The 15,370-nt window shown below is 56.0% G+C and overlaps 1 protein-coding gene across 1 annotated transcript in view; it reads right to left on the reverse strand.

The window, feature by feature from the left end:
- KIAA1614 (KIAA1614 ortholog) overlaps positions 1-15,128 on the reverse strand; it is a 41,927-nt gene extending 26,799 nt beyond the window's left edge. Inside the window, exons 1-4 of the mRNA XM_077902574.1 lie at positions 15,038-15,128; positions 12,272-13,218; positions 11,474-11,537; positions 1,427-1,570 (exon numbers count right to left, since the gene is read on the reverse strand). Of these exons, the coding sequence (XP_077758700.1) occupies positions 1,427-1,570; positions 11,474-11,537; positions 12,272-13,218; positions 15,038-15,075 (1,193 nt within the window). The 5' untranslated portion in view covers positions 15,076-15,128. The remainder of the gene's footprint in view (positions 1-1,426; positions 1,571-11,473; positions 11,538-12,271; positions 13,219-15,037) is intronic.
- Between the last annotated feature and the right edge of the window lie 242 nt (positions 15,129-15,370).

The raw sequence follows: 15,370 nt of genomic DNA on the forward strand, positions 1-15,370 counted from the left end.
AGGGGCACTGGCTCTGGTGTGTGAAGTCCAAGTGTAAGTGGTTCCTTGAGGGGCATGGCATATGGAATGGCACAATGATGGGGACGGGGTGTCACTCCAGGAGCAGCCACCTATGTGAAGTGCTGGTCTGAATGCCCTTGAACTTGTTCTCTTCATGTCCAGTGGGTTCACCCTCACCCCTGGCCCCAGCATCATGAAAGCAGGATAATGCCCCAACCTGTCTTTCTGACTCCTCTCCATCTCTACAGACCTCATATCCAACTGCCTGATAAGCATTTCTAGTGCATATTCCATGGGCAACACCCTCCAAAGCCTGACCTGGACCTCGACTTCACCCCTTAGCTAATGCCCCCCCAAAACCGCCAGATACCCCGTCAGATCCTGGGTTTTCATCCTGGATGCCTCCCCTTCTCACACTTCCACATCCAGTTAACTAAAGGATTACTAGAAAGAGAGAATGCTCACATGGTGCTCAGTATGCACCAGCAGAGTTCTAAACACCGGACGTGTATTACTTCACAAAACCCTCTCACCAGCCCTGTAAGACTGGTACTACGATAATTCCCATTCTGCAGATGATGAAACTGAGGCACAGAGACTTCCCGAAGGCATACAGCCGGTAAGTGGCAGAGCCTGAATTCAAACACAGTGGTCTGGTTCCAGGGTCTCTGCTGCCTCAGTAAACCTGCCTGCTTCTGACTCTCGGCAATCTCTTGTCTCCACCTCCTCCTCCCTGTCACACCTCACCAGGATTACAGGGCCGCCCCCAGATCAAATACATCCCTGCAGCCAAAACAGCTTTACTGAGGGGCAAATGTGATCATGCTCTCCACCAGCTAAAAATCTTTCAGTGGCTCCTAGCTATTACTGGAGACGTCGAACTGTTCCGCAGGCCTGGAAGCCTCCATGACGGGCCTCCACTGAGCTCCCTGGCCTTCAAGCCACTCTTCTCTCCCCCATGAACTCGGTGTTTCTGCTCAGGGTTTCTGCTCTGGGCTGCTCACCACCCCGGCCTCCATCCTCTGCCCTACGAAGATAGGTATCTCCTTCAAGCCCCCCCTCAGAGGCCCTCTGGAGCCTCTGCTGCCCTTTCCGAATGGTGGTAGGGGTTTCCTGCCCTGCATGCACATCTCTCCTCTCCTACCCCACAGTCCACAGAATTGTCCTGATCTGTTTGCCTGTCTTCCTCCCTGGAGATTGTGACATCTGTCCCCCAGGGAGCTCGGATCATGTGTCATTCACCTGTGACTACTCGATGTCTGACACTTGACAGTTAAGGTGTGTTGACCGACTAAATGAATTAATTCAAGGGCCTCACATGGGAGCCATAGCCAGAGGGAGGAGCGAGCGGCGACATTTGGGCTCCTTCCTACCTCTCCTCCCTGCCACGGCCCTCCTCGGCCAGTCTGGCCAGGGCCCCACTCACCGGCTGCCCCGGGCGACAGTGGGCACGATATCATGGCTGGCACGGAGGGGCCGGGTCCTGGCCTTCATGCGGGCACGCTGCAGCAGATGCTTGGCTTCCTCATGCCTGTGGCTCAGCACAGACTCCGGCTTGGGACCAAAGGTCCTGCAGGGTTGCACACAGGCCAGAGCGGGCGGGGGAGGGATTAGAAGAAAATAACACGGATTAGAAGGGCTTTCACAGCACTGAGCCCCGCTATGCCGGGAAAAGCCTGCATGTGCAGCCTTCCTCGTCCAGCTCCCACACAGAGGCAGCAGCCTGAGGGCCACGGCCTAGGGCAATGGCCCTGAGGGTCTCTGGACAGGGTCGGGGAGCTAGCCCACCTTGGACATCTGCTCTGGGTCTGGAGGCAGAGAGCCCAGGAGGATCTAAGAAGGGTAGGGGAATCTCCAGATTATTCTATTGTCCCTTCCCTGGGCAGGCAGCGGGAGTTATCTGGGAGAACGGGGGAAGGGCCTGGCGTGGTTGGACTGGGCCTGTGCCCAGCCAGATGGTCTTTACACACATCACCTCCCTCTCTCCTTCTGCCTCTCTTTGCACCCACACGCACCCACGCAAGCCCCCACCGCAGACATGAGGAGTCAGGCCGCAGCCCGTTGCATTCTGCTCCTTTGGGGGAATGACATTTCTATAAATCCTGGTGCTTGCTTGCCTCAGTCCCAATCCAAACCCGTCAGGCATCGGCTCAGGGCGGAGAGAAATGAAGCTGGACCCACACCAAGCCAGCAAATGGCTCGATTTTCGTAATAATAAGGGTCCTCTACCAGCCCAGCACCCCCGCCCCCAGATGTGCGGCCTCCCCGGCCCATCCAGAGCTGCAGCCCTTTCTCAGAGCTGTCCCGCAGGCTGTGCCAGCCAGCAGCACCAGGGTAGAGCAGTAACCGCAGCCCACAGCCTCCCACTGCCAACCTTCTCTCTCCACAGAGCTCTCTCTCCCCAGCCAGGCGGGCACAGGGCAGGTGTGCTCTCCGCTTGACAGATGAGGGTGTTCCGCCACAGACAGGAACATTTGGCACGTTGCTCAAGGTCGAACATCCATGGAGAGCAAAGCAGATGATCGCCAGCCCCACCGCCTCTGGTATCCTTCCCACACCCTGGGTCTCCTCCTCCCTCCCATCCCCGGATCCCAGGGCAGGCTGAGAATGTTTGTGGCTGGAGTCAGACACATTTTGATGTGACTTCAGCGTCCCCCGCGGCTCACTGTCCTCACTGTCATATATGCGGGGCTGTCCTCACCAGGGAGGCTCCTCAAAAAAGAGAACTCAGGCAGGTAGAGGCTCACCCAGGCCTAGATCCCAGACTGCAGCCCCCCAAATCCCTCATCTTACCCACTGCACAGGTGACCCGGAGAAAGGGGCCTGAGGGGGAAGGAAGCGAGCAGTTTCCTGGATGACAGGTGACAGATGTGGGTGGGAAATGGCATAACTCGGGAGCCTCCTTGGGACATCCTTGGACAAGCTCTGAGCAGCCGATGGTTCTTTCTTTTTTCTTTTCTTTTCTTGCTTGCTTTCGTCTTTCTTTCTTTGTTGCTCATTATTTGCACCTAACCTTGCTTTGGGGCCCAAGGGAAAAAAAAAAAAACAAACCCAAACTGCTACAATAAAGGCACCATCTGTGCATCTGAACCCCGGCAGGGCCCAGGCAGAGTTTTGGAAATCAGGAGGGTTTGCTGGAGTGACGTGAAAGTGAATCTCCAGGCCTGCGGCCCCGTGAAGCCTCCTTTGGCAGGAGAGGCCTCGCTTTGCACAGCTTCCCAAGCAGGCAGCTCCTCCAACGCACTGCTGAGAGCAGCTGCGCTCCCTGGGGCGCCTGCTCCGACAGCAGAGATAATGAGGTTACCAGCCCGAGAGACGCCCCTGCAGCCGCCGGCCTCTGGCTGCGGGCCCGCGCGCTCGGAGCCTTCCGGTGACAGCTGTGGTTCCCCGGCTGTCGGAGGGCATTTGTCACAAGACCTGGTGGGCAGGCAGGAGGGCCCCCAGGCAGCTGGCCAGATGCTGCCAGGACTGGCCTTGCCCTCAGGTTTTTAACTGTCTCTCCAGCTTTGCTGTTTCTTTTCTACTCCCTCTACTTGGAGCTGTTAATTCTTTATTTTTCTTCCTTCCTTCCTTCCTTCCTCTTTCTTTCTTCTTTCTTTCTTTCTTTCTTTCTTTCTTTCTTTCTTTCTTTCTTTCTTTCTTTCTTTCTTTCTTCTTTCTTTCTTTCTTCTTTCTTTCTTTCATCCTTTCTTTTTTCCTTCTTCTTCTTTTTTTTTTTTTTTTTTTTTTTGTCATCAGCTGCCCTGCTTTGGTTCCTGGCAGACAAAGCTGCTTTCTCCAATGATTAGAAAAGTAAGGCTTTTTAGGCTCCTGAAGGCATCCATGTAGTAACATGTTGAGTAGGGAGGGGAGTGGCAGCCACTTTCACAGATGGCAGTCAAGGTGAGCAGGGCAGGAACTCCTGGCCACGACCAGCCCGACCAGCCAGCCGGGTGGAGAGGAACAGGGGTGGGGGGTGCAAGCAGCTGCAGTGCAGGGGATGCTGAGCCTCTCCCAGCCTAACTGCCCGCCCCCGATCCATCGCTGCACCATGCTGGTCTGCCCGAGGGGTGCCAGCCCTGCCAGGCAGACAGGTTCAGACTCTACCATCTGAGGGAGGCTTTCCAGTCTAATCTGGCCCTGGCCTCTGCCAAGGGCACACACAGCCCTCGAGCCAACCCCTCCCCATCATGGACCATACCCCACAATCTCAGCTCCCACATTTGTAGAAGTTTCTTGGAAGGGCGGGGGCAGTCAGTGCATGGCTGGGCTTAGGCAATTCCATCTCAGAAGAGACAGCTTTGCTACCCTCTTGAAAGCTGGCATGTCTGGGACTCATTAGCTCAGCAGGCAGGGCATGGGGATAAAAGGCCTGAGTGCTCATCCTCCCTGGGCCTTAGTCTCCCCGTTGGTAAACAGTGGGAGCTGGGGTGGGGGTGGGGGACTCGCACCGTGACCTCATGAGTTCAGGTCTTGGCCAGGTGGTCTGGTGTACCACAGGGTTGGGTGAGGGGATTTTGACGTCCTCTCCCTGGGGAGTTCACACCACAGATATTTGGCCACCAAGAAGCAGCAATACCTACAAGGAACTAATTGCTGGGGACAGTGGGAGTGTCACATGGGGATTGTGGCCCTTCCCTCTGTCCCTCCAAGCACCAATGTCCCAAGCTGATTTCAAGGACAAAGGTAGCATGAGCCCCCATCTGGCCTGTCCATCCAAGCCAGTTTCCTGGTGAGGAAACAGGCTTAGCTCCCACCTCAGCTCCCCTCATGGCCAGACAGGTGGAGATCTCAAGTCAGGACAGCCACCACTCCTCTTCTAGCCAAGGGTGGAGATCAATAGGACAGAATGGCTTCTTTCTGCAGCCATCATAATCCTGGATTAAAATAATAAGCTCCAGCAAGTCTGGGTCTAACCCTTTCATCCCAGGAACCTCAATCAGGGAAATCATTTGGAATATAAAGAGATCTGATAGTTCCCAGATTCCAGGATGCAGTGGGGGAGAGGGGGAACATATAGCATACAGAACATATACATCTGGGCATCTTTTATGCCCAGAATTTGTTTCATCTTTATATACAATGAAGCTTCTAGATGACCGAGGACTGAGCTCTCCCACTGTTACACTGTGTGTAGTTTCCCAAGTGAGGAAAAGAGAAATGATGGGCCTGACATGGATCCCTGACTGCATGCAGCACGAGGGTGGGATGCTATCCAGAGTGCACTATCACAGCCGTCTTCCTCCTGGGGCTGCAGGACACTGACAGGCGGGAGCCAGCGTGCTGGTGACAAGAGTAGTTCTGGGGCAGCCTAACTGGGTCCTAATGCTGGGCTGCCCCTTACAAGCAGGTCACCCTGGCAGGTTACTTTGGGAATAAGCCTCAGTTTCCTCATTTGCTAACTAAGGGCTCAGTCGATAAATGAGTTCAGCTCCTCAAAAGAGCTTATCACAGAGCCGGGCACTGGGGAAGATTCGATCAGTGCTAGCATCACTAGTACTCTCGCTCTTATTGTCAGTGCTGTTATTTTAAGTTACTCTCCCTCTCGTGAACAAAGGATGGAATCCCTAACCGTGAACTGAAATTCCTGCCGAAGAGATCACCTTGTCGTCTGCAAGGGGAAGGTATGTTTGGAAGGGAAATCATCTTAAAGCTCAAGAACGGTTGGTGGTTTTGCCCTAGACAGCTCTTGACAGAGCTTCACAGAAAGGGCAGTGTCCATAGAATGGGAGCCAGAGGGCACTGGTTGCAGAGGAAAGCTGTTGCCCGGAGAAGGAACACATACTTCCTAACAGAGAAGGAAGAGGGCATCCTTAAGAATGGCTGCTGTCGGATACACCTATCGCACTTAACACTTTGAAGAGGATCTGCTTGGAGGCAAGCAGAGCTTCCTGAAGACGCCAACTTCTTACTTAGGGGGAGCAGAGTGGTTGGCTCTGTTCTTGCCTTCTTGAAGGCTAACAAATGCCCTATGGGGCTGCCCCTCTGGTGAGGAGGGGAGGCAGGTGCTCAAGACATCCCCAAATAGGAGGGAGAGTGGCCAACTCAACTCTAGAGGCCAGGAAGGAGGGCTTCCTCTTCTTGAACTTCAGCCTAAACCCCCACAGATGGTCTATGGGAAACGAGCTTTCTACAGCCTCTGTATGTGAGTGTGGTCATGACAGCTCCAAGTGGCACTAGGTGTGCATCAGGGCTTCAAGCGTTAGCATCCTTCCTTCTCCACCCAAGACTTAGGATACTAGATAATCGAGAGCACGGTATTTGAACACTAGTGAGTGGCTTAATTTTTTTTTTTTAACTCCTGGTAGGCTTGGGAGTGCCAAGGGGGCTTTCTTCCAGTTTCCCTCTATGTCTGTATATCTGAGTTGAGGGGCAGGATGGCGGTGGCTGGGGATATGCAGGACAGGCTGCGGCTCTGCTATCCTTCACTACTCCCTTGCCTCAGGAGGTCCTCAGTTACCCCTGCAGCCCTGAGAATTCTGGGGATGCACAGGAGTAGCTCTTCTCCCATGCTCACCCCCACGACTCATCATGCCCCCGGATCCTAGGGACCGAGAAGATCCAGAACCTGACCACTAAGCCAGAGTGACCTCCAAATCCTCTCACCAGCTCTGTAGCTGGCCACAGGGCCCAGGGTCCGCACTGTCCAAAGATGTGGTCATCCTACGGAGGCACTGGGTACAGTAGGAGGAAGACAGTGAATGTCTCTCTGTATCCTACTGCCCAACCCAAGTCTCAATTCCAAAGGTCTCCATAAATGGAGAGCCAGCCTTCCCACCCTATATCCTGATAGTATCCATGCATTCCGCTTCAGCCTTGTGGAAAGCATCCCTGCAGGTCCCACCCATCTGGAGTGTCCTCTCCTGTTTCCATCCAGATCCTATCAGGCCCACCTACACTCCTGCGTGTGTGCCTCTGCCAAAGATTTTCTGAGCGCCTGTTCTGTGCAGCTGCCTGGCAGGCAACCGGGCCCTGGAGATAAGATCGGCAGTTTTCGCCCCCAAGGAGCTCCAGGAGGAGACCCACCAGCAGGATCTATGGCCAGAGCTGGTGCAGGCAAAGATGGCAGTGAGCGCAAAAATGGACAATTCCCTCTGAAATCCTACACAGTGGTCGGGTCACAGGGTGCTCTCCAAAAATGCTAGTGAATATGTTAAGTTTTAAAAAGCCAGAGATTTTCTCCCAGCCGTGGGCCTGACCACTTGAACCACAGGCCAGGCCTCTGAAATTCTTGGGGGCTCCCTGCCTGCCTCCCTTTAAACTGAAGTCTATAAACTGCTTTGGGGCAGGGAGTTTTGACCTCTAGCAATCTCAACGGGCGCCTGAAAAGTGGGACCCACCAGGGTGTGAGCTGCTGCAGGCTGGCACTCGGCCTTCTCTTCTCATGAAGCGGTGTGAGTACGGGACACTGGGCTTTCCTTGAGCCTCAGCGTCTGAAATGGGCATGATTCCGCCGCAGGGATGGGGACACAGTCCACAACCTAGGGGATCCTCGGAGTTTCCCTCGTTATTAGAGCACACACAAAACACAAGCCCAGAGACTCTCCATTTTCCCCAGAGCAGAGCAATAATTAAAGCCCTGCAGACCCGCTTGAGGGTCTGGGGCACTGATCACACACGGAAGGTGTTGGGATCCCTGGGTGGCGCAGCGGTTTGGTGCGGGCCTTTGGCCCAGGGCGCGATCCTGGAGACCCAGGATCGAATCCCATGTTGGGCTCCCGGTGCATGGAGCCTGCTTCTCCCTCTGCCTGTGTCTCTGCCTCTCTGTCTCTCTCTCTCTCTCTGTGACTATCATAAATAGATAAAAATTTAAAAAAAGGAAAAAAAAAAAAAAAAAGGAAGGTGCTGATTTGAGCCAGAGAGGGCCTCAAGGGGGCGCCCTGGCACCTGCAGTTGCCCAACGCCCGGTGCTTTTTGCTCCTGACTCCCTTCCGTGCAGGGCCGGGGCTGAGGATTGCGTTGATTGCTGCTGCATCTCCAGCTTCGCATATGTCTTGCACAAGCCGGGGTAGCTTGGGATCCTAGGGCAATCTGAGAGGCCAAGCTGGTCCTGGCCATTTTATGGGGATGGGATGCCCACGGGCTGCTAAGAATGGAAGAGGGCAGAGTCCCCCTGAGCAGAGCACCCGCTTCACTCTCTTCCCCACTCCTGTCTCTGACAGCCTGTGAACAGGTGGCTGACTGCACCGGTCCCCGTTCGCCCTCTCTGAAGTGCTCATCTCCCACCTCATCCTCTCCCCGAATCAGAACCGGACTTCCCAAGTCATCTCAACAGTGGCTTGAGAGAGAAACAAGATCAGGCCGTGGAGCCTGTCACCTCCCCTTCTCTGCCTATCCCCAAGAACACCCGGCAGGCACTGGGGCAGGCACCCGAGGAGTGGCCTATGGGGTGCAAAAAGGACAGCTGTGGCAGTGTGGCATAAGCAGCTCTGCCTGCAAATCCTGGTTCCCATACGTAATAGTTGTAGGACCCTGGGCAAGTCACTTTACCTCTCCCCAGAGGGGTCTCTTTGTCAGGGAAACAATCACTACAGTTAGTTATTAGGATAAAGTGAGAATGTGGGCAGAGCACTTAGCACAGGCCCCGGCACACAAGAGGGGCCGCAAGAGGTTGGTGCTGGCATGGTCTTCTGGAGGGAAGGACTGGCGATGGGCATGGTCCAGCTCTCCAGGACTCCACCTTCTCTTGCCCCTCAGTAGAGGGGACAGCCCTGGGGTCAGTGTCGGAGGTCTCCTCTGCATTTGGCCCTTAGCATTTAGGGTCTCAGGGCACCTCTTTTGTTCCTGCAGCACCTCAGGTATCCCACCCACATGGCCGACTCTCTCAGTGCCTGCCCCCCACCCGAGGCTGGCCCGCACCCCCATCACACAGTGACAACTGTCTTGGGCTCTGCGGTAACCATCATTTCATGAGCTTCTTGTCTTATCACCATGCAAAGTAGTAACAACTGTAGACAATTATAACCAAATATGTGTTAGATGAACGTGGTCAAATAGATATTTGACCGCAATACGGAAAGGCACTGTTGCTAAACCTGAGCGTGAAGCCGGACCTTTTCTGCCTCAGACCCTCAGAGGAGATCTGAGGCCTCAGGGCCAGAGCATGTCCTGACCCCCTGAAGGGCAGCCCCCATGATGCCCGGCCACAGCTTCAGAACACTCCACTGCCAGGGCCCTAGGCCCCTCTGCACGGACGCTAAATCCCCAGGACAGCAGACCCATTGGCACTCCTGGATGACAGCTGAGAGAAGCACGCCTTATTTCAGAGGTCTCTTGGGAAGCTCAGCCATACAGAAAAGGCATCAATAAAGCAATCCCCCTTAGGGGACAGGCGGAACCTGCAGTGTCTTAGGGATTACTTTAATATCTGCCCAGGAGACTCAGGAGTAGAACCAAACGAGGAGGGCAGCGCTGGTGGCTCAGCGGTTTAGCGCTGCCTTCGGCCCAGGGCCTGATCCTAGAGACTCAGGATCGAGTCCCACATCGGGCTCCCTGCATGGAGCCTGCGTCTCCCTCTGCCTGTGTCTCTGCCTCTCTCTCTCTCTCTCTCTCTCTCTCTCTCTCTCTGTGTGTGTCTCTCATGAATACATAAATAAAATCTTTAAAAAAAAAAAAAAAGTACCAAATGAGGAGCTCTGTCCAAGGTCGGGGTCGGGGGTCCCAAGACATGGCTGCTGTTTCTTTCATCCTTGAACTAGATACATTCCCTGGCCCTTCGGCCTGGATGTCTGTTAAGTAGGGGCCTGAGCATAGGCTGCCGAAAGAGGTCAATGGGGCACTCTGCATGACCTTCCAAACAAACCAGAGGACAAAGTTTTTCCCCATGCCAACTCTATGCCCAGATATATGCTGGGCACACTCCTAAAGCTCACTAAGACAACTTCTTTCTCCACACAGACACACACACACACACACACACAACTTGCCCATCATACATATACACATATGTGCACACACCTGCACATCCTACACCTGCACACATATACCCTCCCTGAACCCTAAAATGTTGCAAGTGGCCTGGCAATTTAAACAATAGCCCAGAAATCCCCATCCTGAGGATTCTACACAAATGCCACCTCTGCACAAGACTAGGGGGAAAGTCCCTTCCTTCGCCATGGTTGAGGTTGTCCTCCATTAAGACAGATATTTTTTATTACTTATTATCCAGTAAGCAAGTCAGGAGTTTTGGTTTCTCCTTTCAACAGTGACCTCTGGACAAAACCCCCCAGTGGCCACATCTTCCAGGTGGGCCTCTCTCTGGACCGGGGAGGAAAGGTGTGAGCAGTGGCAGGCAGCACCAGCTGCAGGAAGTGGAGGCCCCAGTTGCCTCCTCTATGGGCTTCCTGGGAAGGAGGAGGGGACAAGCGGAGGACAGGGTGTCGCTGAGGACCACAGTCCTTTCTGCAGTCACACTCCTCCACGCCGTGGCCAGGCTACGGGGGGACCTGGCAGAGGGGAGTTAATGATGATTCCCAGTCATAAATAATGAGGGACCGAAGGAGCCAGACAGTCCCCTCTCCACCAGGCCCTAGGCTAAGACCCCTGCAAAGGCCAAGCAGACGCTGGATGACCTGAATCTGGGCAGCCTTCGATTTGTGAAAGCAGGACCCGGGGCCCCCATCCACGTTTTCTGGAGGGCAGGTCAAACAAAGTGAAATTTATTTAGGGAATGGCCTGGTGATGAAGAAGCAACAAGGCTGACCTCTACCCTCCACAGAAACCAGAAGATCTTCACCAAGTGACGTCACTGCACAGCTGGCAATACGGAGCCAGGGGCTCGGCCAAGACTGAGGCCAACCTCTGAGTGGGCTCGAGGGGTGGCAGGTCTGGCCCACGATGGCCCCACTGCCCCACAGAGCACACATCCTGCCAGGTCAGGACACCACTCACTCCGGAAAGTGGTCCCACTGCCCTGACCACCCCGCTGTGCCAGCTGCCCAGAGACATTGGTGGAGGGGCTGCAGCAAAATCTGTGGGACGTCACAGGTGAAGCTGGGAGAGATGAACCCCTTTACAGGAGCCAGCACACCACTCAGATGGGAAAGGAACTGGGCAGTAAAAGCTTTGCATTTGTGGACTTGCCCTCAGGATTTTCCCAACCATTCTCTCGTGTTAGCCTCACCACACTCCAGAGGGATACTATCTGGGCCGCTTTAAAGATGCAGAGACAGAGCCCTGGGCTGGGGAAAGGACTCCCAGGGACTCCGAGCTGGTCATTGGCAGTGTTTCAGGCACCGTGCCCTGTACCCACGGGTCTTCCTCAAGCAGCATCTGGGCACCAGTGGGCACTGGTGGAGACTGACCCCTTCCCTGGGGTTTCCGATACAAGGGTCCACGGTGGCCCACCGTCCTCCGGTCTGCTGGTGTGGAGGCAGGGGGCAGGCCTGCCTACCTCTTGCTTTCTCCTCTGTCCTGGTGCTGGGCAAACGAGGGGGCCACGGCAAGGAGGGCGGGAGAGGATGGGTGCCCCCCATCCTGGGGCACCTGTTCTCACCTGTTCTGCTCTGAGTCCTGCAGGGAGATGCCGGAGTCCCAGTCCACGTCCCCTGCTGGCCGCTCTAGGACACAGAACAGAAGCGGAGATGAGGGCGGAGCCAGAAACTGGGCTCTCAGCTGCCACTTAATAAACAGAGAAGAAAGTTTCTTCCAGAAGCAGTTTACTCCCCACATAAATTCAACCCTACTCTGTGTCTCAGCCTAAGAAGTGGAGACACAGCTTGTCATGGTGGCATCTGGTGGGCACTGCCATGGGCCAAGGGGACCGTGTGGGTCCTCTCAGGTGTGGGGTGAGGAACGGACTTTTGGAGTGGGAGGAAGGAGGTGAAAGAAGGCTTTCTTGGGCCTGAATATTTACACATCCCTGCAGTGCTGCTGCCTGAGTGCAGCCCACCGGACGGAACGCCTGACCTCTCTGTGGGTAGGTTTTCCACCAGGAGCCAGTGAGGTCCGCTGGGAGCTGGGGGCAAGTCACTGGAGGAAGGTGCAAAAAGCCACCCTGGCAAGGGCTGGAAGCCACAGGGAAGAAATAAATCATGGTAGCCTCCTCCCCAAGCACAGAGGGCAGCCTCCAATTGGTCTGGGGGTCCTGGGGCTCTTTAGCAGACAGGCTCGCTTGGGAGGTGGTAACGAATCTACGTCAAAGTAAGAAGAGGACATCTTGAGAAATGAGGTGGCAGGCAGCTGCGCTCATCTCCATCTCCCACCCCACCCTCCATAGGTATCCTCCATCCCCTCGTCTCCTCCTGGACTCCCTCCTGCCTCCCGCCACCCAGATCTACAGAGTGAGCCTCACCTGGTGGTACACCTCTGTCCCAGGATGGAGTCCAGGCTGGGATTCCCACATTGGGGGGGGCCTGACCCCCAACATTTAGCATCTCCTGCAGCAGAAGGCGGTTCCTCTCCACCCGGTCAGACAGGGACAAGGGACTGCCACCAGTGCCCAGAGCCCCCAGGTCTCCAGCTCGCCAGAGGCCCCCTAGCAGGGCTGGCCTGGGAACAAAGTCCTCCTCGCAGGTCAGAGATAAGTTGTCCAGGTCTCCCCCCATGATAAGACCATCCTGAAGGGTGTATGACCTTCCTTTCCGCAGGTTGGGCATGACGGTGATTTTGTTACAAGGACCAGGGCCCCCAGGCTGGCCTGGAGTGACTCTGTGGACAGGGCTCTCTTGCAAAGAGCCAGGCCCGGGCAGCAGGCAATGCTCATTGTCAGGCAATGCCTGTACTGCTTCTGGAGGCCACGGGCTCCTCCCATTCCAGCACTCAGGCCCAGGAGAAGGCGGCCTGGGGGGTCTGGGCCCCCTGTTCCTGGCAGGTTCCTCCTTGTTGACTTCGCCGTCCAGCTGCCCACAGGTCAGACTCTGAGCAGGGAGGACCACCTCAGCCTCTGGCAGGGAAGACCCCTCCGACAGAGGCCCGGCTCCACCCACCTTGACTCGCCTACATTTGGGTTTCTTGGGTGGCTGCTCGTGAGAAGCGAGGCAGGGGCTCAGCCCCGGTTTGCCTGCCATCATTTGTTCCTTCAAGGCCCTCACTTTGGACTCCAGCACAGAGGGACCTTGGAGCTGTAGCCCCCATGCCCTGGGATGCTGGGGTGTCAATAGGCCGGGTGTTCTGTTTTCCAGAGAGCAGGACCAGGGTCTTGGGAGGTGTCCATTATCCAGCTGTGGCTCAGGACCACCTCTCTCCACAGCTGAGGTCATCTCCATGGAGCTAGCTGTTGCGCTCCCTATTTGGGTCCCTCTGGAGGAGAAAACAGAAAGAGCTCCTGAGACCCAGCATGGCTAGTAGCTCCAGCAACCTCCTGGGTCCCCAAAGTGCCTTGGCATGGAGCCCTGTCCACATGAGAACAACCTGGGAACAGAGCTTTAAAAAGTATAAAACAGGGGCACCCGGGTGGCTGAATCAGTTCAGCATCAGCTCAGGTCAGGATCTCAGGGTCCAGGGGCTGAGCCCCGAGTCAGGCTCCCTGTGAGCAGGGAGTGTGCTTCTCCCTCTCCTCTCTGCTCATGCTTTCTCTTGCTATCTCTCTGCCTCTCAAATAAGTAAATAAATCTTAAAAAATAAAAAAATAAAGGGGAGAGAAGCATAAATCATTGGATGGCACAAATAAGTTATTCACTGAGTTTTTTGCTTCCAAGTCTGAGCAGTGGTCTAGTTTTTCTAACCCCATTTTACAGATGGGGCACAATGAAGCTTCAAACAACAGCCAAGTGTGGACCAGAGTGAAAACAGGGGCCAGACCTCCCAACCCCCAGGCTCCATCTCTGCTGACAGGCCGTCTCAGTGGAGGATGTCAACATCGGCTAGGAGCCAACAAGCTCTTCCCTTCCTAACCGGAGCCAAGGCGGATCAGGGACCTCAGGAAGATACCACACAGGATGGGACCCTCTGCTTGAAGGCGCCCGGCTGTGTACAAGCCACAGCACGCGCGCGGGGCTGTGCTCCAGGGGACTCCCATCCACATCTGCTCTGGGCCAGGCAGGCCTGCGAGAGCTTTCAAACACCCTCACACACTCTGCCAGAAGGGGATTATCTTCCTCGTTTTTCACAGACAGAGAAACTGAGGCACCTAGCGATTCAGTCAACTAAAAGGAACTAAAAGGAAGTTGGATTAGGGATGCAAATCTCCTCCCACGGCCCGGGCTCTCTCCAAGCACTCAGTGATCAGGTGATCACTTATCCCCCACTCCCCTCATTCTGTAGAGGAGACTACCCCTCATCTGGAGAGTTTAAGGGACTTGCCAGAAATACACAGCTCCTCGGTGGCATCGTTGATGTCAATGTCTTCACCCAGAATGCAAGTGAGCAGGGGACAGTGGGGCCAGCAGGGAGCAGCGGCTCAGGGCACTAATATCTACCCCACCCTCTGAGAAAATGCTCCTTTAACATCATGCAGTTAGATGTGTCCCACGTGAAGTAAACACGCATTCACAGAAACCCATTTCTACATAAGTCACAAATTGGGAGTTAGTTTTTTCACTTCATCATTAACTAAAAGTTCACCATAAAGTTCTCCGAAATGGCAAGTCCCTCTGTAGTCCTTTGTTACAATTCGTTTCATGCCCGTTTCAGGACTGTACATGGTCCATGAAGCAAAACACAGACAGAATGCAAACGCCCCATCAGCCGAGGCTGTGAAGTGTGAGGAGTATCTTCAGGAGGGCGGGATCACTTCCTCCCACCAGTTGATCTAGAATTTACCAACTTTTTCTTTGCAGCCCAGCCACCGAATCCTCTCTTCTGAAAGTTCAGTTCGGAAAGCAGGGCATTCGGGGCAATGCCAGCCCGACACAGACAGCCTTCTGAGGGGCAGCCCGTGGACCCGCATCCCCGCGCAGGCCGGCTCCCCGCGCCCTCCCAGCCTCCCCCCCCTCCTCGTCCTCCCAGCCTCCCCCCTCGCACCCTCCCAGCCTCCCTCCCGCGCCCTCCCAGCCTCCCCCCTCCCAGCCTCCTCCACCCAGCACCCTCCCAGCCTCCCCCCCGTCGTCCTCCCAGCCTGCCCCCTCCCAGCCTCCCCCTCCCCATCTCCCCCCCCCCCCGCTCCCTCCCGCGTACTCACTGGGGGCCGCCGCCCGCGGGCTGCGCCGCCCCCTCCATCCCGCGGCGCGGCCCTGCTCGGGCCCTGCGCGCTGGGTCGGGGCCGCCTCCTGCCTGCGGGGCCGCGGGGGCAGCGGGCGCGGCCGGGGCTGCAGGGCGGCGGCATGGGCGGCGGGCTCCAGGCCCTGCCAGCGCCCGGGGAGGCCGGCAGCCGAGCGAGCGAGCGCGGGGGCAGAAGGCGGGGCGGCGGAAGGGGCTGGAGCAGCGGGGCCGGGCCCCACGGCGGCCCCGGGGCGGAGGACGAGCGGGCGCGGGGCGCGGGGCGCGGGGCGCGGGGCGCGGGGCGCGGGGCGCG

This window comes from Canis aureus, chromosome 6 (assembly GCF_053574225.1).
Source record: "Canis aureus isolate CA01 chromosome 6, VMU_Caureus_v.1.0, whole genome shotgun sequence".
NCBI lineage: Eukaryota > Metazoa > Chordata > Mammalia > Carnivora > Canidae > Canis > Canis aureus.